This window comes from Antedon mediterranea, chromosome 2, assembly GCF_964355755.1.
Source record: "Antedon mediterranea chromosome 2, ecAntMedi1.1, whole genome shotgun sequence".
Classification (NCBI taxonomy): domain Eukaryota; kingdom Metazoa; phylum Echinodermata; class Crinoidea; order Comatulida; family Antedonidae; genus Antedon; species Antedon mediterranea.
The window spans coordinates 13052143-13079672 of NC_092671.1; the positions used below are offsets into that span (position 1 = coordinate 13052143).

The 27530-nt window shown below is 31.5% G+C and overlaps 1 protein-coding gene across 2 annotated transcripts; it reads left to right on the top strand.

Moving 5' to 3' along the window:
- Positions 1–507: 507 nt before the first annotated feature.
- LOC140040460 (oxysterol-binding protein-related protein 6-like) lies at positions 508–27329 on the top strand. 2 transcript variants are annotated; one of them, XM_072086427.1, is made up of 21 exons: positions 508–525; positions 2755–2844; positions 5399–5572; positions 5977–6030; positions 6193–6318; positions 6656–6923; positions 8422–8519; positions 11339–11440; positions 11564–11708; positions 12210–12352; positions 13047–13181; positions 13826–13963; positions 14420–14498; positions 22213–22400; positions 22709–22921; positions 23192–23334; positions 23670–23805; positions 23920–24064; positions 24487–24613; positions 25112–25234; positions 25379–27329. In XM_072086427.1, the coding sequence occupies exons 2-21, from the start codon at positions 2791–2793 to the stop codon at positions 25482–25484; spliced, it is 2697 nt and encodes an 898-aa protein (XP_071942528.1). In that variant the 5' UTR covers positions 508–525; positions 2755–2790; the 3' UTR covers positions 25485–27329. The 2 variants fall into 2 exon arrangements, with proteins under 2 accessions (XP_071942528.1, XP_071942527.1); XM_072086426.1 differs by lacking the exon at positions 508–525 and adding an exon at positions 548–688.
- The last annotated feature ends 201 nt before the right edge of the window (positions 27330–27530 follow it).

The window sequence follows — 27530 nt, forward strand, 5'->3', positions numbered from 1 at the left end:
TTTCGACTTAAAGTGAATAACTTTAATATTACTTTGATATGGCCACTTTAAATTTAGAATATTTTGACCTTCATTTTTTTGTGTTTCAAGGGATAATACATCTTTAAATGATGAATGCTAATTTATTTGTTTCAAAATTTATATGAAATAAATGTTTTTTTCATAGTATCCTATTATAAAATGACAAAATAAATGATCAAATTCAAACAAAAACCCATTGGCTGGTCGCCAATTTGACTATTTTTTGCTTTAAATTACAGTTTTTTGCAGGTAAATATTTCGATTCAAAGTGGAGAACTACTACTAGGTATGTGACATTAAAATGGCATATTCAAAAACAAAAATGTAAAAAATTAATTTTTTCAGTGGGACAATACATCTTTAATTATGTTCCTCCTTTGTAAATAAAATGTCAACTTTGATAGCGCCATCATCGTCAATATTTTGAAGTTAAAGAGAAAACAAAAGAATTGTTTAACCAACCGTAAATTGTCTTTCTTTTTGCGATAAGTTCTCAAGAGCAAAGTAAGTGCCGTAAAGTAGGCCTAGCTAGGCCCTGACTATACAGTCAAATGTTCTTTCGTGCGTACAACACAACAAAAATCGCCTCGCCTTTAGCTTTTTTCTATTTTCCTATTTCAAGACTCTAGACCTAGGCCTAGCCCTACTAAAAAAGGTTAATTTTATTGTAAGTATCTGTAGTAGAGTAGACTAGGCCTAGGCCTACTAGCCCTAGATAGAGGGTAGCCTCTACACTTTTTGGTTAAGTTGTGGTAGTGGTGGACGTGTACAACAAGTGGAATATCAGCCCAGCCTAACTAAGCCTAGACCCCTAGCTATCCCGCTAGACCTAGCCTATAGGCAGGGACAGTAGTGTTATAATATTAGTAGGTAAGGCTAGGCTAGGCCTAGTTTAGTTAAGAAAAAAGGGTACGTTGTTGGTAGGCTAGTTAGATACTCCGCCTTCTAACTAAGGCCTATCTAGCCTACTAGGCTAGCTAGATATGATGATGATTGATTGATTTTCATGATATTGGTTGATAATGATATGCCGCAGAAGACTATATTTTTGGAGGTTTTGTTTGAGATTTTTGTACATAAATTTAGTGGCTGCATTTACGCCTAAGCCTAATCATAATATGGTAACCCTCCTAGTCTAGTCACCATCGTCTTTTCTCACCATTTTCCTTGAGGGATGTTTTTTTTTAGGCTAAGAGGGCTGCAGGCCTGATTGTCTGAATAGGCGCGCGTAGATATAGCATGAGGATTGCATCTACGCATACGTAGCCACTTTGTAAATTTGTGCATTAAAATATGCTCACCATACTATGTTATTTCTGTTGATGGGTCTCTAATTTTCATCATACTCAAGTATGATGAAAATTAGAGACCCTTAAACCAACTGCTCAGTCCTGTGTCATCTCGTTCCCATTATGGAGGAATTCATTCTTCCATAGTACTATGTTAGACCATACACAAATAAACAAACAAGTATGGATGATTTCGATCCAAGTCGACCCTAAACCGTCTCGGCCAAAGTCAAGTCGGCCCCAGGTCAAGGTCAAGTCAACTCGGCCTCAAGTCAACTCGGCCTCACGTCAACTCGGCCAAAAAATAATTGGTCAACTCAGCCCCGTTAAAGTATGGAACGCAAAAAGTGCAAATGAAGGGGATTGCTAAAATAATATTTATTCACATTTTTGATTTATTAATAAGCATTCATACTATTATTAATGATTATAATGAACATTTGGATAATAAATAGGAACACATTGTAGGCCCAATAATGATGATGCACGTACGTGGGCGCGTATGTTCGTTTGTGCGTCAAAATTCAATAAACATGTCCGATATGCGATGATATTTATTAGGTGTAATAAGATTGTTTGATTGAATCATTGATGTATAAAATAATGTTAACTCCATTGTTGAATCACGCGTAGATTTCTTCAGTGTATGCATTTGATTAGGCGACAACATCTGAGACCAATTCGTAGCTGCGCCTTTGGCAGCTATTTCGATATCTACAACTGCTACGTGTTTTCGCTGGGGATTCCCCTTTTTTAAAAACCCAAATCATGGACAAAAACGATATGTACGATCATTTTTTCTATGGCCAAATGGTGGAACGTAGGCCTACGTCTTCGATTTACTAAAATGCGGTAGGCCTACCTGCACGAGTTTTTGTAACACGCGGGTACTTCTATTCATATCAGCAATGAGATCATTTTTTTATGTGATATTATTATATTATATTTTTTATTTCTTCATTTTTTTTAAAGCGTGGATAGTAATAATCATAATAATATTAAGCTTTTTGCGTTCCATACTTTATTGTGGCCGAGTTGACCGATTAGTTTTTGGCCGAGTTGACGTGAGGCCGAGTTGACTTGAGGCCGAGTTGACTTGAGGCCAAGTTGACTTGGGGCCGACTTGACTTTGGCCGAGACGGTTTGCATGCAATTAATTTTTTTTGGACATCATTTAGAATTCATGAATATTTTATGAGATTAATTTTAGCATAAAATAAGACATTATCAGTCTCTCATGGGCATAGGTCAATAGGAATGTGTCAACGTATCTTAAGCATTATTCAAGATTTCTGCATCAGACGATAGGGAAAAAAATGTTGCGGCCAGCCAAAGGGTGCCTAGTATTAATTGTAGAGTTTACTTATTTTTTAATTTGTTATTATAAAAGTCCAATTTGTTGATAAAATGGTTATTATTATAATTGTTTCACCGTTTTTTACAGTCATATGCAGTTTATGTACAGTACACATTAGTTTGAATGATGGAAGATTCTACAGACCGGAATTTGTTGAGGTCAAAGAGCAATTATGAGGTAATAATAGACTTTTGTAACCAGAAGTGCATCTCTGATTATATTGTAATATTGTTAAGGATTAAATATATCAACTAGAACAATTCTCCTACATAATATTTTACTGGAAAAAAAAAATTTTTGTGGTCCAGAATTGGGACCCTAGCCTGAAAATGTAATGAAGTGACCACATATCTATCTGTATTTTCATTTTGGTAAAGATCTTGTAACTTTTTGAGTGCTAACAAACAGACATATGCAATCGACTACACAATACCTCCTTGGCGGAGATAAATCAATCACTAATGTGGTTGGTGTCTTTTAAACAAGTTACTTACTGTACAGTACATGTACAGTTATTGTTGACCATTTATAAAAACTCATTAAAAAGTGTGCGATATTCTTTTATTCTTTCTATTCTTTTTTTTCCCTTAAATGTAGCCAGTTATATTATAGAAATTTATAATGTGACAATTACCTTTAATTTATTTTAAAATGTGTAAAATAGTACACCAAGCACTAGTAAACATTTGACAGTCGTACATAATGCTAGTTTACTACAGAAGGGTGAATTTCGAGTCCTTTTGTTTTTAAAATGTATGTACATAAATTACAGTGAGTGAGTGGCCGAGCTGTTAAGACCGTGGAACCGTAATTACGTAGCCATAACACTCCATGGTTCTGGTGGTAGAACGAGTCTTCTCGGATAAGGACTATAAACCGTAGGTCCAGTGTACACATCTAGCTCGTGTGCACTTTAAAGAACCTAGTACATCTTTCAAGACGAGTAGGGGGTTACCCCGGTGTATTAGTACACCACAGCCACTGATCACCAACTGGGCTGGCCCTCTGGTAGACCAGTCTTTGACTGAAGAGGTTACCCAGTATAAATATATATTTCAATCAATCAATCAATCAACCAGATAATTGTTAACCAATGTAAAAATATATAATAAAATACATGTAAAAAATTTTCCTTTCAATTTTACTGATTCTTATTACTGTATTTCATTTTAATAAAATGGCTTGAAAATTGGCATAAAAATGAGATTCAATTTTACAGGAATCTGTTAAGTGAAAAACAATTAATAGGATTGTTTGATTGGAGAAAAAAAATTAACCCAACACTTATCATTAATATTTGTATTCCTTGAGGAACTCTACATTTTAAAGTTTAAAATGATTATTATAATTTCACACACTGTATAGTCATACTATATTTGTATTATTATCACTTATTTTGTACAAACTAACCATGTGAAATAGTTGACATTGCTCATATGATTTAATATTTGAATAAATAATTTTGAACTGAAAAAGAAATTCAGTGTTATTGTCATGAAGTTGATGTTATAGCCATAAAAAAACATTATTTTCTAATATTCGTGTGTTATCACATCAATATCGTATTGACGTTTCCCGTTAATTATTTTATCATCATTCAGCTACGAGAATTAGTTTGACTGCACTAGCAGCAACGAAGTCACTTACTGAATCTTAATGCGTTCGACTAGAAAATTATTAATTGCAGTTTTGTACTGCTATGCAGATGGTAACTTGTTTTTGCAAGTAAAGCCTGTGCTGTGTGATATAATTTCTTTTGCTGCTAGCCAGTTGGCTTGTTATCTTTCTACTTATCTGTGATTTAACGCAAAGATGAGTGTCTTAGAGCTAGCAGAAGGCCTTGGATAGAGAGCCTAGGCCGCAGTGTCTGTCTTGCAGTACAGTAGGTGTTGAGCCTAAAGAGCTAGCATACATAGGGCGTTTGCTTTCTGAAGTGTCTAGGCAGTTAATTGCTCTGTAATGTTGAATTAAGTGCCTTGTTGGTTTATTTCTAACAATTGAATATTGTTAATAATGAAGAAGGTATTAAAATGTGTGGAGGAGTTGTCACCGAGTCATCGTAAATATAATTTTGTATCATTCGGATCAATAAATCGTTCAAGGTCAATAGAAAAGGTGACAATTTGAAATTATATGTGTGCATAATTGTTATGATTTAAACTCACTATAAATTAGTAGTATAAAACAGTGTAAATATGTGAATTGTGCAGGGCGAAGTGACTAAATCTTTCCCCTTTACATATAATAACCCACTTATTTATTAAGATCTTCCTTTTCTATGTGAATTCTTCCAACCTACAGTACAGTGTACATTTTTTTGATTGAATTTAATAATTTCATGAAATAATTTAAATGATATGAATATGAAACATCATTCACCTTTCTCAGCAAACTTTACATGTACAACATATCTATGCATTATGCATAATATTCATATCAATAATTGACTGTAGATGTTGCACACATGCATAATTTGAAGATTTCAATTACTAATCTAATTACTTAGATGTGTATGAAATCTATTCATCCCGATACATTAAAATAGATTTAATAGTTTTATTTTAGGCCATTTGATTAGTTTGAACCCTATCTTACCCATCTGGTATTTTACAATAAACACCATAATAAATTGTTAGATTTAATTATGTTAATAATCCTTGCTAGAATGAATACTACTACTTTTTAAAACTGGTTATATAGATATATAAATTGGAATTTGTTTTTCTTTTAGGAAGAAGATGGAGATGTTGTTTCACACCTTGAGGATGAATCTGACAAACAAGGAGGGAGTGCCATGACTCTACTCCGTTATAATGCTAGTAATACCGAAGTGGAACAAGAACCAGGAAAAATAGAAGGCTACTTGTTGAAAAGAAGAAAAAGACCAATGAAAGGATGGCATAAGGTAAATGAATAGAATAGTTGAACATCTGTTGTTTTAATAAGCCATTAGGATAAATGGTTGTAATGAGTTTATCTTATCCTATGGTATTTTCTAACTAAAAATTAAGTTAAACTTTAATAATAAAATGTCATTTTTAAACAATATGGTTGTCGAAGTGTTAGTAGGTAACAGATAAAGAGTACAAATAGTTTGTTATCCTAAATGATTTTAATATGAAATGGAGGCCTTGGGAACAAATTAAATTATTAACTGCAGTTTCTAAAACATTTTTTTTCTTTAGTTATACAGTAGTAATATGTTTCTCTTTTATAAACTGTCTTAAACTTTTTTTAAATTTTAATAAAATTAATATATTGTTCTTTGCATGTATCATTTAATATAATTATTATGTAATTAAATTTCAGCGATATTTTGTTTTGGAGAAAGGAATGTTGACCTATGGTAAAACTGTAGCAGAGGTATGTTGTAACTACCCAATTGTTTGTTGTCTCTTAATATACCTGGAATGAATGAGATTTGAATACAATTAATTTGCTTTTTGCTTTTGAACTTTTGTTGCCATATTGTTTCCATTTTAATTATGTTTACTTTTTTGGTATTTTTTTTATATCATTGTGTAGCTTCAAAAAGGCAAGATCCATGGAACTATTGATATTGGCACATCAGTAATCAATACAGAAAAAGAAGAGGACAAGAAAGCTAGAAGAATTGATATTGACAATGAAGAATTTTTATATCATTTAAAAGTATGTATTTTTATTATTTTTAAATAGAATATTAAATTTATGTATTAAAAATAATCTGTTTAGTAAATCCACAATCAGTTTCATAAATTTCCCTTTTTTTTAAAGTAAAAAGTTGTTTTATTTAAATCTGTAGACAATAAATAGTAATGATATATAGATAAATAAAACATTGTTCACCAAAAGTTGATCTAAAATTCTCCAAAAAAAATAAATAAAAATTGTCTTGAAATACAATAAAAATACAATAAAAATACTATTGATAAGATTACAAAGAAGGGCATTTTACCTCAACTCAACTTTTTAATAACCTTATGTTTTTGTGTATTAATTGAAATAGAGCACTAGCCATGAAGAGTTCCTAGCATGGAAAGAGCATTTGCAGAAACACCAAACCTACCGTAAACGTTTCCTAGCATCCAAGCGAGAATCGAAAATGTTCAGTGTAGAAGCAAACACACCAACTAGTAATGTCACCCTCAAAGCATTGACGCTAGAAAAACGAAGACAGACTTTGAAGAAACAGCAGTCGTCACGTTTACTATCGAACCAAGAGCGAGTGGCGATGTGGGTGAGGGACACATCGGCTCTTGATGTTTGCCAAAAAGGTTTGTCCATTTGTATTATTTTTCATTATGGTTCAAATAGATTTGTAATTCTGTTACTAAAATCCAGAGACTAAATTTAAATAGAATTATAAAATATTTTGGCATAAATTTGATAATAATAAAAAAACAATACAGCCAGGTTTAAAATTTTAAAAATCTTTTTAGTTTCCCGAAGTAGTGATGCTGTCGCTTAGTAATTAATAGGCTTGCTTTCCTGGGTTCAAAGTTCAATTCCGGTGTTTCACACTTTATTTCATTGTTGGAACTGTAACTTGTAATGAGTGGGTAGTGTAGGTAATAATAATAAATGTAATCTTATGACCTTTATTATCATGTTTAATTAGATTCAACACCTTACCTAGTTGAGATTATCGGTGGTAATATCAATATTTTATAGGTTATCCTAATGGTTATTAAGGATTGAGTTATGCAGCGGATGACGCCATAAGATTTAGCAACAATAATATATACATTGTAAATGAGAATTGTAATGACTTTAACTACACACTGTATATTATCATGGTAGCATATTCCAACAATTAACTCACTTTTAGTGTATCAATTGTATTGTTATTATAATAACGTAGGGCATTCACCCAGGTTTATGAAGAATTCAATTTTGCGAAATGAAGCTTTACGTACAATCAATGACACCCTTTTTGTTGAATCAGAATCAAATTCTCTGTAATTTAAATTAATTATTTATTTTTATATTTCAAAAGATTGCAGCCTGAGAATTCTATGATTAGGCATAAACCAAGTGTTTTTAAAATTAAAATGTTTTTATGTATCAAATAATAACATGGTAATAGCATGTGCTTTTTAATCTTTTTATTACAGTAAATAGTACAAAATAATGGCTATAAAGAACTAATGCATTATATAACATAACATAGAGAACTAGAGGGTACTCCGAGAGTACAAACCTCCGCCTACTGTAAAATTCCCTACATAAAATGCCCCCTGAATATTTTTTTTTACATTTTTTTTTATTAGCTCTAAGTGTAAATATGTTAACTGCACACTACAAAGTTGTGGATGACAGTGTGGTGTAATGGTTATGTATCCAGCCTCTCACAGTTGAGATCGCTGGTTCAAGTCCCACTGAGGTTTTTTTTAAAAATTATTTTTTTATTTCTTTTTTTTTAGTTTTTTGTGGACCTTGATCTTTGACCCTAACCCTTCAAAATGTAACCACAATTAGTGTCATTGATCATTGTGGCAAAGTTTGGTGAGAATTGGATAAAAACTGTTGTCTCTAGGCAGTAAAATAGTTTTTTGTTAGTTGTGACCTTTACCTATGACCTTTTCCCCTCAAATTCGAACTCGTCCTAGCTTTTGGGGCATAGATCATTGTTGCCAAATTTGGTGAGAATCGGATAAAAACTGTGGCCTCCAGGATGTTCACAGACACACACACAAACACACACACAAATATACAGGGGTGAAAACATAACCTCCTTGGCGGAGGTAATAATTGATCAATTCTTTGTCATAGATTTGTCAGATGCAGAAGATACAATTGTGGAACTTTCTAACATTTTGCAAGACTTATTGAATACAGAGCTTCCACCATATTCTGATCCCAATGCAGATGTAAGTAAAGACTGCTTTATTTCTTTAAGTGAATATTCTTATTATCTCTCTGGTCTTGTAGGAATACCAATTTATTCACTCCAAATGTGTCAATCTCATGGAATCATAAATATTCATCTATTTTTCCTCTGTTATAATTAATTGTTAATAAGACAGAAATAGAGTAGAGACATTTATATTTATTTGTTAATAACAGAATAGTGCTATATTTAAAGGCCAGGTGCGGGCAAAAAATTTCTATTGATCATACATTCCAATAATTATCGATCTATAGTTTCCCCTATGTTTCATAATTTTTGGGATTTTATTTGTGTTACACAAGCTTGTTGAAAATAAGCACTTTCTTATCAGTGGGGGGATAGTTCAACTTACACAGTAAAATCTCTATTCTTTTATACACACATTTTGTAAATAGAGAGGCATTTTAAAAAGCTATGAAAAATAAACGGTGTGGTAAAAAATTTTATCAAATGACTAAATATAGGTAATATAACTTGAATTTTACATTTCTAGTATTTTTATTCAACTTCAGATTTTTATTTTCATACTAAAGCAAAAATTATCTACCGTATATCCACCATCTTTTTTCACCTTCTAGGGAGTCACCAGACATGTTATTACATAGGTTAAACTACCTAACTACTGAAAAAAAGTCTTCCTGGTTTTTATGGCAAATTTTTGCCAAATTTTGTATTTGACCATATTAAGGGAAATTCATGCTTTTTCGTCTTGATTTCCGTTACAAATATTTGATTTATGTACAATTAACCAGATATTATATTTAAAATTCATGCCTGTATCTGAGCTTTAACAGATTGTAGCCTAATATAATTTAATAATAATAATATCCTGGATTTATATAGCGCCTAATGTATTTGGTGAACTAAACATTGTATCATTATTTTACTCTTTTTTATTTTCAACATTGACCTGTTGGGTTTTCATTGGGGGGCATTAAGAACTTCCAAAAGAACCCAGAAATAAGTTTCAAACGTCTTATTATGTATTAAGTGTTTGTATGATTTCCCTTTTTTTACCTATTAAGTTGTACTCGCTTAATGGAAGTCCTATAAAGATCCAGGTAGGTGGAATCATATAGTGGTGTTGGTTTTACAACTAACAACACACATTTAGTATGTCGGTTTATTGTATATCTTGGTGTTGAAATTCCTCTTGTTTTGCTGTGTGTTTTCATCTTAGCCTTTATACTTTTATAGTGAATTTCATTTCTGGATATGCCCTTGTAATCATAAATATCATAAATATAAATAAAGACGTATCTCCGCTTTTTATGACGATTACAGTTGCACTTTTTCAGGCATTTTGTTGCTTATTACAAACCTCATTTTAATTAGACTACTGTATAATACAAAAGGAATGGTTTATTTTTGTTTTGATCTAAATGTTATTTTCTCTTTTTGTTATGTTGCAAATTATTCTGATTTTGTGCCAAGTTCCAGTAATTATTTTTTCATTGTTGTTGTTTTCCCCTGTTGTAATGTGTGTTTATAAACCAAGTTTATTAGGGACTTTTAGATTTTCACGTTGACTGCTACCCTATCACGTCATTTTTCTGATATGCGCATGCACAAGTTGACTGGCACGGCGATTGCCAAATAAATAAAGAGTTTAATACTACATGTTATGGCCTTGGTCTCATCACCTAGGACGCCAGCTTGCGTACAGAAAATTAAGGATCTAGGCTAGCCCTAAGCTACACAATTAGCCTGACTTGCATACTTCCACCGGCCCAGCGTTGTGGAATACCTCCACAAACAAGTGCTAATAGAGATTACAAGGTCAGATCCCAAGGTCTTTACGTTATACGTTCACTGGTACGCCGACGTAAATGTCCACAAAACATTCATATATCTTTCGACAAGTAACAGTCGACTACGAACCATAGTGTGGATGTGGACTTTGTTGACGTTAGTACAAATCTAATGGTCCCTATTGTCCCATTAGTTGATGATTCTAGTTTAATGATTTCCTCTCTGTAATTTTAAACTGTTTGCCTCACCATTATATATATATTTTTCCATAGTGTGCTGTGACCAAACTTGTCTATGTAGGCTTAGTTTTTCCTCTAACTTCTTTTATTCCAACCTCTTTCCTACTCACTGTACATGGCTGTATCTTTCCCTGTGTAAACATAGTGCATATTAGTACAATACTCTTTGCGAATATAAACTGTATGTGTACTGATTTCACAAGATGTAAACAAATTGTCATTTTATCAGCAATCATAAATATCTAAGCACTGGACACTACAATGATGACTGATTACAGGTCATGGGTTAAGTAAACATTGAAAGAATACATAATTAGTTTGGATGTTTTAGTATAACTCTATTATAGTTCACTTGAGTTTTATAAAATTCACATGTATGTAAAATTGAAGTGCACTGCACTGGTGATTTGGGGGTAGAATATTTGTCTTTTACCCTGATTAACACATTTACATAATGCAAGCTGAATCATATGCCATAGACAGTGAACGACAGAATGAGATAAAGAAAACAGTTGTGCCTAGATAATATGCATGTCTACTAAAATATAATATATCTCCTTTTGTTGTTATGGTTTTAGTATATATACTCTATGAATACATTAAAATGTCAATCTATTGGGTTACCACGGATTAATAAATAGAAAGATAAACATAAAAATGGTACAAATTCTATATGCTAACCACATGCTATACAATAGTAAAAATGGTATAAAATGGCAAACTATTTTAGCATTTTAACATTTAAAAAAGGATTTAGAGTATAAGATATTTTTCAAATGTAAACATAGATTTAACTTTATATTTTCAGCCTGAGGAAAGCCTTACATTAAAGAAGAAAGCAAAGAAGTCCTTAAAAAAAAGCAAGCAGAGAAAGCCATCTGAAGAAATAGGATCAGATACAAAGAAAATGGTAAACATACAGTGTTTGTGATTATTATCTTCATCATCATTTGACTTTACTTGAATGTCATTGTATAATTATTATAAACAGTTCTGTTGAATTTTGACTATTAATATTGTGTAAATTTTTCAGAGGCCACTCAGCAACCCAACAATATTTGTTGGTAACCCATTATTTGATGATGATGCTTGCAGTGTTACGTCTGGATTTAGTACCCTCTCGTACCAAGAAACCGAAGGGCGCCGAAGAGAAGAGTTTTTTGATACTGCTGGCAAGGGTAGGATAAGACATTGAAGATGTGTATATTGCGCTATTCAACTTCCATCCAATGCTGTGTTTTTTAACATTATTTGAATAGAAACTTGTTATTAGGTGTCCATTTCATTCTAAAAGGCTTTGATACAAATACACTAAAAAAAATGACGTTAACATCACCTATTGACACCACTTCGCTACATATTAAAAATGAAGTGCCCTACCATAATACAGAACAGACAGCTTTATACCGTTACTGCTGTTATTCCATTATCTGAGTTACCCAGTCACAATGTTCAATGTTTGACCAAAGCCCTGAAAATGGAAGAAACAATGCCTGCATGCCGGTCTCTGTAGTTCGAAGTTGATGGTAGACGTGGTCGTCACAAAACCAATCTTCTCGGAATACCTTAAAAAACGGTGGCCTTAGGCTGACAAATTGTTTTTAAAAATGTTTTATTTTTTAATGTTTTTGTAAACAGTATATAAATTGACTTTTTTTATTTAAATTGTATCTTTTTAGTTCATCGTTCATTCAAAACACTTCTGCATACACTTACACAGCAACATGAGAAACTTAGTCAGATGATGAAGATGCAAGCCCCAAATGCATCTCTCTATGGTGGCAATTGTGAACTGGCATCATTACGTGAGGCATTGACCAAGGTAAGTCATTAAATGATTATAAATAGATCACATGCTCGAAATCTCTATGTTGTTGTTTTTAGCATTGGGCAAAAACTACATGCCAAAAAAAAATACTACGCAGTGACGAACCCGTAAATGTAGTAAGATATATACTTTAAATGCCTCCCTTTATGGCATAAATGTAGAACCCACAGCACTATGTGAAGCAGTGGTCAAAGTAAATCTGTGAGATTCCCATAGTTTAAATGCCTCCCTCTATGGCAAAAATTATAACGTCACAGCCCTACGTGAAGATTCCCATTGTTTAAATTTCTCCCTCTTTGCTCAAAATTGTCTAGCATTCTATTACAGTAATTGGTTAGTAAAAATTTCACAAGCTTCAAAATTTCTGTTCATGCAACTATCATTATTAGATTACTGTATCAAGTTTAAAAGCAATTAATGATTAATTTGTTTATACTCGTTAATAATATTGTTATTTTAGTGGCCTTGATCAGCTGAGTACATGTTATCGTTTCTACATGTTGATATTTGCAAAATGATAGTTTTATTTTTTTATGATTTGTAAAGTGGTGTAGGGAAAGCTATTTATAAAATAAATTTACTGATACATTAAGAAGAATTTAGTGCTTTAAAAAAGTTTCCAAATAACTTTGTGTCAGATGGTGTTTTTGTTGTACTTAAACAATAATATTGTTATGTTGCATTGCAGGCTAATAGCTCAAATGCAGAACTTAGAGGGCGTCTTTCACGAATATTCAAGGAAGCTGATATTGGTGATCTTGGAGGTGAAATATCCATTCCAATACCATCAACTCCACTAACTGTTCTGGATGAAACAATTCAGGTACACACATACATTAAAATATTATATAGTTAATCTACTCTAAAATGTAAGTAATTGTCTTGCCTAAGATCGCAAGTAAAGCGACAAGTGTTAGAATCGATCTCCTGATCTTGCGATCAGAAGAACGTCCAACATACTGTGCCACATACTCTCATTCCTTGTATTGCAGTCCAAAGAAATATGCTTTTGGAATGTGAATCAATCAACATAATTTATTATAGAAATAAAATAATAAGACAACTAGTCAAGTCTGTTCACACAACATTCATATTAAACAATGTTTATGCTCTAAAAAGTAAAATGTAAATCTTGTAATCCTTTGTAAACACTAGTAAACCAGGATACAAAATCTCATTTTCTTGGTTTATTTCTTATATTTATCAACATAGATCTATCAAAAGATTAGACCATAAATACAATATGTGGCATTTACAAAACTCCAGTTATAATTCATAAATACAGTATTTCTTGGCGTTTACCAGTAAATATTTATGAATGGTCACCTTTGTTGTTGGTCAACCGTTACTGACCCATAGCTGCTGCCTATGGAATAATCATTAAAATTGGAAGATATAAATTATTTTATTATCTCATTGTTCATGGTTGTTTCAGAAAACAAACTGACTCTTAATTTTCATTTATAGCATGACACTCTTGTTGCTCAAGCCTCGACAGAAAGCAAACTGTCAAGATCTGAATCTCTAGCTGAATTCTTTGATGCTCAAGAGTATTTGCGATCTGTGTCTTCTGATTCAGAAGAGGAAGAAGAAGAGTTTACAGAAGTATGTCACCTTTATTTTAGGAAATTAAATAGAGTTCATGAGAACCGTTTCAATAAAACAAATGGAAATATATGTATATAATAACATTCTTAAATTTGTCTTAAGTACTTTCACTTGCACTGATGAAAGGGTAGTACTGCTTGAAAGCTCTGCAATTTTTTCTTGCTGTTTTACTTTATCGTTTTTATTTAGCCTTATAAAATATTCTCACAAATACATTATTAAAATTTATGCATAACACAAATGTAATAGTAATAATAAACAAATAAAAAACCAAGACTTAGATCAAGATTCATATGCTAGGATTAAGGCAAAGCTAACATTCAGTAATAAAATAAATGCAGATGGATTTCCACTATTTCATAAGATAGAATTTAAATCCTAGTGTTCTTTCAGTGACTAGGCTATGTATGGCATTACAACCAGTATTATTTTAATGCTTTATTGTTCTTATAGGCTGAAGATGACCAGGAGAGCTCTTCCCAAGCAAGTGAGGCTGATGAATCTGAGATTCCCTCAGAAGAATTCAGAAGTAGTGAGTTCATTTTTCTTTATATTTTATTTTTTATTTTATTTCCCCATCAAAATAATAATATTATTATATTAATTGTTTACAGTCGTGTAATCATAGCTTTGTTGCAAATAATGCTATACTGACCTTTCACTTAATTCCCTTTTAATAGTAAATATCTTGTTCCCAAACTTTATCTTTGATTCCCCTCTATAGTATAGTAGGAACTATATTCTATAGATTAATTTTTGTGTCTATAATTTACTGTATAATTTATTATAAAAGATGTGTGTTTAAAGTTCAAACTGACCTTGATTGAATAATTTCTATTGATTAAGCTTTTATTATTCACAGTTTTATTCACATTTCATTACATACTATTACTCTTTATATAGACATAAATGACTCATGGCAGTTGAAATACACACATTTCTATATTTTATTTATTTTGTAGAAAAATATACAAATAGTGTATACATTTTTCAGAAAAATCTAATTATGATTTCACAACTTACTTGCATATCTCAATGTTACATCTATATAGTTTATGTTTTTAATGTAGACAAAATATTAATAACCTGTAGAAATAGAAATAGAAATCAGAAATAAATAATTAAAATACCATACTCTACTTAATACACAAAACAATATATGATAATACATTGTTATTTATGCACCCTCAGCCACAGTAAAGTTTTCTTCAATCCATTTGTGTTGTTAGTATTTTATTATAATTGCACTGGATAATTGCATTCTACCTGAAACGGAAGCTCACAAAATCAATAAGCTAGGGGGTCAAGCTTCAATAATTATGCTTTTCAAATGGATGCTTGTAGCAGAGCATTTCAGCTGAGCCGGTATTTATTAGTCTACTACGCTTTCTCGTAGTGTTTGGATAAACCGTTGTTTCTCAATTACATACTTATGTGGTTTAACTAAATGAAATGTGTTATCTACAAATGTTGCTAATGAACTCACATGTACCATGCACGCAAGCATGTGAACAAGGTTTGTGCTTGTGATTTTATGTTGAGTGAACTAGGTTTTGTTTGTGTTATGTGATCTAGGTTTTTTTGCTCGCAACTTAGTATTATGTGAATGGTGATTTATTGGTAACTTTAGACACTGTTGATACTAGGATGTGCCAAACTTATTACATGCTTTTATTAGGGCAGTGTGTGTCTCGGACACATAATTTGCTCAGTTTCTACTAAAAATAGTGGTAAGTAATTATCTAAATTTAATTTGAAGATGTAATCCTGTGTCCAGTATATAACCAAAGTATACCAAAATAATAGTATGTACTCTTTCATAATACCATGAATACCTTTGTAATGCTAAATTGAGACATTAATAAAACATACATATCAAAATATTGTTATGTTTGATTGACTTAATTCATCTGTTCATCAACTGCTGTATATTTAATTCCTTCAATTTCTGACATTTGCACAGTGAAATTATCTTTAAAAAACTACTGAGTACTGTAGGAGGTTGGTTACCTTGTATAATTTATTTAATGCTAAAATAAAATATAAAAATGTTTATTAGCTCAATTCAATTCTCCAAAAAATCTACTGACTAATAATTTTATTTAATAATATGAATGATATAAAATTCTTTTTCTTTCCGCTGTTAAATGACAATAATCATTGATTTTTACTAAACATATGTCACACTGTATTACTGCAACTTCAGCAACATTATTCAATCATAGATTCTTCTAGAGCTTCCAAATAAAATAAATATTAATTATTATTAAGGCAATAATTATAAATGCAAACATTAAATATATTGTTTTATATCAAATAAATACATTCTTACTAATAGTATTTAATTTTATTTGTTAAAATAATATCATTTAAATGGTAACCATTTTCAAGTGATTTTATCTCTTTAACTAGAAATTATTATCGAATACAGTAAAGCAATGATCTTACTGAAATGTAGCAAAAGACATGATGACAAGCAATACTTAATTAAATCACTGCTCTCTATTGATTACATTGGTCTTCTTCCTGAGATTGCTTTAGACCAGCTGTTATAAGCTTTGGTTATTGTGGTATTTAAATTTTTATTTCAATCTTTATTTCAATTTTTAATTTCATCAAAAATTAGCCCTTTAAATATAAGTTATTGTAGTCAAGTGGTTCAATTCTCAATAAGGAAAACTCCAATGTTCACTCAGCTGTAAATGAATAACTGTTTACTTATACTTGGAGGGCAAGGCGGCGCAAATGAACTAGACACTCTATTACATAATTCCAAGACTTAGTACAATGAGCTCCTAGCAGACCATTCCCTACATTAAGAATAAATATATATACAGGTACTCACCTTCTTTCATCTACAAAAACACCAAATGGCCTTAATGATTTAATGATTGCACAGAACTTTTGTATTCTTCTTCGTGGCACTTGTCTAAAACATTTCCAATACAATAATAAAATGTTTCATAATATAATTTTAATTTATATTGAAGGAATTACACATTGTTTTTTATACATTTCTGGTAATGATTAAATAATACAACCTCACAATTTTCCATTTATCCTTTTATAAAATAATAGTAGTAACATTTCTCTGAATACATTTTAACACTATGAATAAATCTGTCAAGGAATGTCTAATGTTTTACTCTGTCAACTCATAATTTGAAGCATACCATTGCCCTACATACCGTATATCATCAACAGTGATTATCATATTTGAAATTTCTCAGATATGAATATAATTAATTTTTTTTAAGATGATACTGAAATTGCTGCCAAATTTTAATATGCCTAGATTACATTTAAACTTCCATGAGAGAACTTTAATTCAATAGTAATTACATAATGAAGGTTGATTACCATATAATCAAATACTTAGTTTTCAATTAAAAACGTATTTATTGACACTTTCCACTTTCCACATAACCAAAGCAATTTAGCATGCCTTGATTACATTTAAATCTTCAAAATAGAAATACTATATGATAATATTTTATTATTGCAACCACATAAAATAGTATGCAAGTTCAGCTATGAAATATGATACATTTATTTAGTAATAAGAACAGCAAAAATATTAGATTATATCAGGAAAAGAACAGCATGTAAAATCTCTATTATATAATCTGATAGCTGATGGATATACATGTTTTTCTAAATGTAATCTTTATTATGGAGTAATCTTTATTATGGAGTAATCTACCAGATTACCAAGTAACAATGGCTGGTAAAGTACAATATATATCTGATTAGTTTTTATTTGCATTGATACATTATTAAATATTAGTACGCCATACATTTAAAAATATTAAAATTATTTCAGAACATTTAAAAGGCCACGGAGATTTTTAATGACATTACTATCACACCTTATATCTTTACAGTGTGTAAAGTTATTCATAGGAATATTGGATTATACAATGCGTATAATGGATTTTCTTAATAGAATCTTGTTAACGGAAATAGAACGATACCAGAGAACGTTACATATCCCCACATTGTAATGGAAGCAGGAGTATATACAATTGAGTTCTGATTGGGTTTTAATTTGCAACCATGTTCATGTCAGTCTTTAATTAAATTGTCAAGTAAATAATTGCTTGGTTTACTTCAGATATTCCCATAACCCCCAACAGATTACTATCTTCGTTTATAATTAATATTCAAGCTCCCAAGGTTTATTTTTTAATATGTCCTATCTATCATATTGGTTTTGATTAAAATTTGCAATATATTGTTTTCATTCCCATTTTCAAACCGGTTTATTATTTTTTATTGCGAATAATTTTTTTTTCTGAAATTGAATGTAATGAATGAAAAATTCATAATTTTTAAATTAAACGTAGGCTTGCATCAACATAGAAAATCCATTACATGCAATCACTGCACACAGTTGCCAAAATATTTTCATAATATGTTATGTATTAGAGGATTTTTATTACAGAAAGAGTTGTATCTATTTAGATATATTTATTCTATTTTTAAAAGATGGTGAATTTGTGAAAAGAATTCTGTACTCTGTCAAGAGCTTTTGTGTAATAGTATGCACATTTGTGATATATTGAACACAGTGTTAGTACATACATAGTTATATAATGTAAAGCTCTATCTACACTATCAGACTACCAAATATGGTAGTGATATGACATCATCATGTCCATATATAGGCACACCACATTTTTTGTCACATCAAGTTTGATAGTGTAGACAGTGATGTGCCCAAATATGGTAGTGATATGCCTAAATATGGTAGTGATATGACATCATCATGTCCATATATAGGCACATCACATTTTTTGTCACATCAAGTTTGATAGTGTAGACAGAGCTTTATTCTAGGTGCTTCAAATTTCTTACTGCTCTTTATATTAAAATTGATGTTTTTATGGACTACATTCTTGCAGCCAAATTAGAATACGTCATATGTAATTGGAATTATACATGAGCCATTTGCTATTGAAAGGTTATTACAATAACATGTTCATTGTGATCAATCTATCTTCATTATTTTTTCCATATATTAGTAATATTAAGTTATCCATTTATCCTATTAAAACAGTAGTTTTTTACACACTACTACTAAAACATACTTGGTTCCCATTAGAGACATAACACAAGTCGGATTGGAGGGAATTTCATGTTTAAATGTTTTATTGTTTGATATCAAAAATGTTCTTGTTATTACAACAGTCAGTAAAAAAAAGTCCTTTGTAAAAGAATAATTATTAGAGTACTAACTGAACTTTTTGAAATATGTACTAAAAATACTCCTTGTATATTTTGATGCTTGGTACCGTCTTAAAGCTTGGTTCCCACTAGAACGTAACGCAAGAACGTAAACTCAACGCAAGCGTTTCAACCAATGACCAGCGAAGTTATAGACAGTTAACAATCACAAGCGAATAAGCCATCACTTGTGATTGGTCAATTCACTTGCGTTGCGTTATGTCCTTGTGTTGCGTCGCTAGTGGGAACCACGCTTAAGCTCTGTCTAAACTATACAGAGCTTTATACAGAAATGCCTCAATGTGATACATAAAACATGGAGATACTATATTTATATGCATGAAAATCCATTTTAGTGAATTTGCTACACTTTGAAAAAGCTATTTATTATAAAAACGGCTTATTTCACTTCAATCAATGCTGCCAGAAAAAAAAACCTTTACAAACACACAATTAGAACCCGTGTCTTGTAATATATTACTGCTGCTTGTTCATACAGTACAATCAATGAGAGGTATGCATGAGAAGACCAACAGTAATTAAATGAGAGTGCAATACAAATATTTGTTAATAGAAAGATCTTGTCAAGTGAATTGTGTTAATACTGTAAATGATAATGAGTGTTTAGATGTAGGTTATTTACATACTTTGTATAAGACATAATATTATTAATTACATTTAGAATACACTGGACCTACAGTACAATTGTTGTTCTTATCCTAGAAGGCTCATTCTATCACCAGGATAAGTGAGCCTCGAACCCTTGCCCCACTACTTGTTTATTTACTGTATCTTATATAATAATTACCGGTATACAGTATAGATTTCTACAGAATTTCTGGCTGTTTTACTACAATGTTTTGATTTAGCTGTTTCCTGCTGTATTTTGTTTGTATCTGCATTGAAATCCAGCCACTTAAACCCACAGCATCATTTTCAGTAATTTTGGATTTATAATATTTTTACAATGATGATGAAGGATAAGAATGACAATTAAGTTGATTTCTTGTTGGATAGTATGGTGACGGAGATAAAGGGATAATGATGAGTCTGTATGACGATGGTTGTCTTACATGATCTATTTCTTTGTTTACGTATCCTGTACCCACACACAAATCAATTTCACTTGTGTGTTATTATTTTCAAAAGCAATCTATTTTTAGGAAATATGACATTTTGAATCGCATTGATTTGTTAATATTTTATGTGACGAGTGGGTGGTATTCTGACCTATGCAATGTGTCGTTATAGATCAACAGTTTATACTAAGTGCATTAAGAATGGAAATGTGTGGTTGTGGGGGTGTCTGTTTAGACATGATTATATAAACATAATACTCATTATTTCAACCCTTATTGACTATTACAAAATTTGATATGATCAATATATAATTGTGTTTAGTAATATCTTCATCACGTTACCTTGTCATGTACATTACTTTTCATTAAAAACATCATTATACCATTGTTGCCGTCATGATCATGATCATCACCATCATCATTATACCATTGTTGCCGTCATGATCATGATCATCACCATCATCATTATACCATTGTTGCCGTCATGATCATGATCATCACCATCATCATTATACCATTGTTGCCGTCATGATCATGATCATCACCATCATCATTATACCATTGTTGCCGTCATGATCATCACCATCATCATTATAATTGTTGTTGTTCTCATCATCATTGTAGTCACCCATAGTTTCTTTATAATCATATCATTTATTTTGCCATAAACAAATACAAACATAAAAAAAACAGAACAAATATAAATCAATGTATTAGAAATTTTATTTTAAAAAGTAAGAGTTGAGAATCTATCCACAAAGAAATACCTTAAATTAAATATAGGGTATATAAAAATATTTTCAAACATTACATTGTTGTCATCATTTAATATTTAACAAGCCTTTAGCAGATATCAGTTGCTCCACAATTGGGTGAACTTTGTATTAAGTTTTAATTGAAAAGATTGAAATTCAGAATTTTCATTGATTTTCACTATTTTTACTGCATGTAGTTGCTGTATGGTCTCGATATAAAAGGAAAATAACTTTACTAGCCCACAGATCCTTTTCTTTACATTTGTTTTATTTATCATTCCAATATAACTAATTTGAAATGAACTGGATTGATGCAACCACTTTACCATAATTATATTTGTAGTTCATCTTAATTATACAGGTGTTACTGAAATAAAGAGAATGCTTATTTATCGATGTATACGTCGTATTAAAATAAATATGGCATTAGTTTGAATCAATTCCATGGGATAATCAAGGGGCGGATTGCTATAAGCGGTCTATAACCGGTCTTAGCGCTTAGCCGGCTATAATTCGTGACGTAGCAAGTAGTCTTATATTATAGACCATTGCTATACCGCGGTCTAACCTGTAAACGGTCTTTAAAATTAAAGCCTACTCGAAGGAGTCTTAAAACAGTTTTAAACCTCTCTTTTTTTTGCTTTTACGTATTATTTATCGTCAAAGATAACCAATTGAACGAGTTTTAAGTGTTAAATCAAATAATAACGGTGATTTTATTCTTATATAGGCCTAGAATAGATTTTCTCGCGTATAATGTACGTTGTACTGTTATGATTGTGAATTGAACAAGCGTGACGAACATTACCTTATTTGGTATTCTACGCGCAAAGTACGCCCTCAATTTGTTACTTTACGTGGTCTTATTTAAGACTGTTTTATAGCAATGGTCTAACAGGGGTGGCTTTAGTAAGACCGTCTATCTGATAAAGCCGGCTTTAATCGGGGAGTTAAGACCATCAGTTAAGACTGTTTTATAGCAATCCAACCCAGGTTTAATAATAATCAAGGTTTATTTATTTCAATTTTTCTTGCATTACAGTTAAAAAAACTGAATTACAACAATCGTGACAATTTATGAAAATAGCAAAAGTTGGTTAAACATAATAATAAAATTTAACATTAATATTAACATCGCCAATTATATTCTATCAATATTTTAATTTATATTTTCTTTTCATTGCAGTGGAAGAACTATCAGAGGCAGCAATTCCAGGTGCCAGGTCACAGACAGGACGTAGAACTCAGCTACCTTATCCCCAGCCTGATACATCTGATATCAGCATTTGGAACATTTTAAAGAAAAACATTGGAAAAGATTTATCAAAAATTGCCATGCCTGTTATATTTAATGAACCACTTAGCATGCTCCAGGTAAAATGTCTGTTAATTTATCCATATAATATTGTTACTTATAGTTATACATACAAATTACCACCCCAGCAGTGGCGTAATAGCTATGAGCGCTCATTGGCTAAACCTAGGGCTAAAAACGCCCGGCGTCCAGCATTTGAGAGCCATTTAGGGTTCCTATACCAGAGGCCTCAGGTCTCTGCGTTACGCCACTGCCACCAAGTACTTCCCACTGCACGAGATGGACACACAATTTCTACTTCAGGTGAGAGAAAAAATTTTACATTCTTTTATCTGCACAAATGTACCAATGTCTTCCCATCTTACAGGTGCTATGTGAAGAGTTAGAATACAGTGAACTGCTTGACAAAGCGGCCGAGACGGACAACCCTTACAAACGTATGGTATACATTGCTGCATTTGCCGTCTCTAGCTACAGTTCAACATACTACCGTGCACGAACTAAACCTTTTAACCCACTACTTGGTGAAACATATGAATGTGTACGAGAGGATAAGGGCTTTAAATATGTATCTGAACAGGTAATCATTTGATTATTTTGTATGGGCGATTTAAAAAATATTGTTTCACCCAGTGTGAAGCTTGATTTAATGGCTTCCACTTACATGTACTGTACATTACTTTTTTACCATCACCCAACCTTGTAACACATTGTACCTTGTTGCCGTCCAATTTATTTCTAAAAAAAAAAAATTAAACATAAAATTAAACCCAAATAGAAGCCTAGATATTTAGTATTTGTAGAAATATTGTTATATAAATGTAATGTTTAATTTTATTGTATTGCTAAGGTATCTCATCATCCTCCAGTTTCTGCCTGTCATTGTGAAGCAAAGCAGTATACATATTGGCAAGATGCAAGGATAAAAACAAAGTTCTGGGGTAAATCTATGGAAATCTTACCAGCAGGAACAATTAATATCACAATACCAAAGTAAGTTAATGGATATAGTTATTCAATATTTGCAAATAAGAGGCACCATGGATTGACATATGTATTGTTACTTTTTATGACAATGATTATATACATCCCAAAGCAAGTAACTCATGAAATACATTTGAGGCATAGGGAGTAAATTGAAAGAGTCTTGATTTACTGTAAAATCTTGACTAAGTCGGGATTGAACCCTGTAACTTGGGATTGGATTGGAAGCAAGCATTTTACTAACAAAGCTCCATTTTGCTTATGCATGTGTGTGCCTATGTACAGTATGAGTGTGCTTATGTACAATAAAAAAGAAATCTGCATTTTGATCTTTGTTTTTATAGATATAATGACCATTATACATACACTAAGGTCACTAGTTGCGTTCACAATATACTGAGTGGACAAAGGTGGATTGACCACTATGGAGAGACTGTCATTAAAAATGGAGATATAATATGCAAACTGAATTTTACCAAGGTAAGTGCTAATATAATCACTTCATTCCATTATTGCCATATCGGATACTTTTTTTTATGCACTACAAACTTTTGTCTGAAACTGGCCTTTAAATAGAGACTTGTATTATTTTAGGCAAGTTATTGGAGTAACAGAAGACATGAAATTAACGGATGTGTAATGAACGAGAATGGAGAAACTGTTCATGAGATATTTGGCAAATGGAATGAAAGTATCTACTGCGGTCAGTCCTCATCTGCCAAATGTATATGGAGAACAGGTAAAGTGGAAATAAACATACTTTTCATAGTTAAATCAAATTTTTTACAGTTAAGCTAATTGTATATGCATATGTAATAATAGTATTGGTTTTCTTGTATGCGACTAATATGTGTGGCGCTTCCCGCAAAGAAAAAGTCCATGAAATATCCTGAATATATATGAATATAATCCCATGGTTCAGTGTAATCTCACCCACTAATTTAAGTTAAATTCGAACTCGTAAATTCCATTGTTAATGCGTGATCAGAGTATACCACTCTAATTTTCTCAAAATGTCATACCTGGGCCTCATGGAACTATACTCGGTCATCTACGGTATCAGTGGAATGTTTCTGTTACCATTTACAGGTTGTCTGTATATAAAAATATACAGATAGTTAATATAAAAACCAGATGAAAACATTTTTTGAACATGTACAGGTTGTATGCCCGAGGACCATCAACTTTACTATGGACTGACAAGATTTGCTATTGAGTTGAATGAACTTGATAGTCATATACAACCATTACTACCATACACAGACTCACGCTTTAGACCAGATCAAAGGTTTGTAGATACTATATTGACTAGAACTTAACAGGACGTTAAGGTACAACACTTAAAGTTATCGTTTACCATGCAATAGACTCACTGCAGAAAGTAAAGTTTAATTCTTTGGTTTTGAAACCGTGTATCTTGTTTTAAAGAAAAATAATTTTTAGTCATTAAATAAGATTTGATATTTCTGTTTAGTCGTATTGTTAGTGTAGCTGTATGGTCAGATTAGGTGTATGGTCAGTGTAGCTGTATGGTCAGTTTAGCTGTATGGTCAGTTTAGCTGTATGGTCAGTTTAGCTGTATGGTCAGTTTAGCTGTATGGTCAGTTTAGTTGGCTTAGGCATATGGTCAAGGAGCATAGAAAATTTGATTATTTTATTGACATACAGTGGATAGATAGCTGACAATTTATTTATAATCTTTCAATAAATAACACTTAATACATGTTTGGAAATTAGTATTAGAAAGTTATTAAATTTGACCCATTTTTACAAACAATATTTGCAGATTACTAGAAGAAGGAGATGTGAAAGGAGCAGAGAAGGAGAAACAACGTCTTGAAAGTTTACAGAGAGAAAGACGAAAACAAAGAGAAGAGCTTAAACAACTTTATGATCCTAAGTTTTTCAAGTAAGTTTTATACTTTTCTTTCAATTTTAACTGTACATAAATAAAATAATGAGAATAGTATCCTAACGCAATAATTGTATATTTCTTTAATATGTTTTGATTTAGTAGGATAAATTACTAAACATAGTTCTTGTATTTTTCTAGGAGTACAAATCAGAATGGCAAAGAATTCTGGGTGTTTAAAGGAGACTATTGGGAATTACGAGATAATAATCAGTTAAAGGATGCGACACTGCCAAATCTATGGTAGTTAATACAAATGGGTATTTCCCCATAAAAAATTGAGACCTATGTAATAAAAAAGCTGAGAGATAGTGTTCAAGGTCTGTTTTGTTGTATCCAGCAATTGATTTTGTTCGTGGCAATGACACCGAGAAATGAAATGATACATCAAAGTACAAAGCCATGTATACGAAGAAACCAACTGTGTGTATATGGTATCACAACAGCTGAGCAAAAACAACTTTTACAAGCAATATAGATTTCTATATCTTTCAATTTTTCATGGGACAATACATTGAAATATGTATGTATGTCACAATCACCAATCTTCCTGTCAAGAAAATCCAAGTAGTTTTTGAATTTATGTACAGTACCATGGTTAATGATGAACTAAGTTTTCATGCATGGTTGATTCGAGTACCATGGTTATTGATGAACTGAAGTTGCCCTATGACATGGGTGATTCAAGTATAGTACCATGGTTAATGATGAACTGAAGTTGCACTATGACATGGATGATTCGAGTACCATAGTTAATGATGAACTAAAGTTACCCTATGATGTGGACAATTTGAGTACCATTGTTAATGATGAACTGAAGTTACCCTGCATGGGTGATTCGAGTACCATGGCTGATGATGAATTGAAGTTACCAAATACCATGGGTGATTCAAGTACCAAGGTTAATGATGAACTGAAGTTGCCCTATGACATGGGTAATTCGAGTACCATGGTTAATAATGAACTGAAGTTATCCGGCATAGGTGGTGATTTTAGTATAGTACCATGGTTAAAGTACTACAGTTAATGATGAAATAAAGTCACCCTAAAGATTATTACCTCAAGACTGCTACTACTACTTCATTTCAAGGTATTTTTCATGAAAATCCCACCCTTATAAACTAACCCCCACGATCTGTTTAAATCAAATAGAATATTCAGTTTTAATGTTATATTACGGAATCATCTTTCAGACATTTTAAAGGTGTTTAATAGTTCCTCCGTCCTTTAGTTTTAGTGTAACCTGTATCATGGTTTTAAATGTTTAATGTGTAAGATTTTATGTGTATTTTATTCATATCTGTTTACAAAATTTAACCGAATATGTGTTATCTTTAGTTTAGTTATAAATGTTTAAAAAAAAAATTATGTGTGGAAAATTAACGAATGCTAAAAATTAGGTCAACTAACATTGCATATAAAGCAAAGTAAATATTTTATTTGAGAATTCTGAAAAAGTTCTAATTAGGCCAAGTACAGAATGGTGAGACATTTTGGCTGTAATGATTTCTGGAAAGGCATGCCGAGGATATTAAAGTACAGTATATGTACAATAGGGGTTGCAGACACAAATGTGTTATGGCGCTCTGTTGCTGTCGCAACCCCTGGACCGCTTGTTGTCGAATAAAGAAATGAAAATGAAAAATGAAATGTGATTTGTAAACTACCACACCTAACTACTTAGCACGCCTTAGGCTTGGACAAACATGTCATAAGCAGTTGGAGGCATATGCCTACAAATTCAGGACTTTCAGAAGTTGATAATCTTACTGCCATATATTTACGTGCTACATCGGTTTTACCGATATATTTTTACACATTGTATAACTATAGATATTTGATTTCATAACTTTGATTTTTATATATTGTATTTTTTATTTGAAATATTTTTATTATAGTTTATATTATACTGTATTAACAAAGTAATTTATTTGTTTCAAATTTACCTTTATGATTACCAAACAATGAGCGGTTAAATTCACTATGACTAAAAACTTCTAATTGAATTACGTGTACGGTAGTTGATTGAATGATTTTAACGAGTGACCATTGATTGTAAAAATGCGTTTTATGTCAAATAAACAAACTAAGATGATAGCACTCAGAGATTTTATTTTGTTTGAGAAAATGTTTTAGCAAAGTCTTACACAGCAAATTATTTCCAAATTTGGTCAAAGCAATGAAGTCTTCCTAATTTCTTGATTAACAAACATATGTTATTGACTTTCTTATACTTGATTTTGATTGGCTAGAAGTTTTAGATTTTTTGCTTGTTTGCCAACGTCGCTTTCTT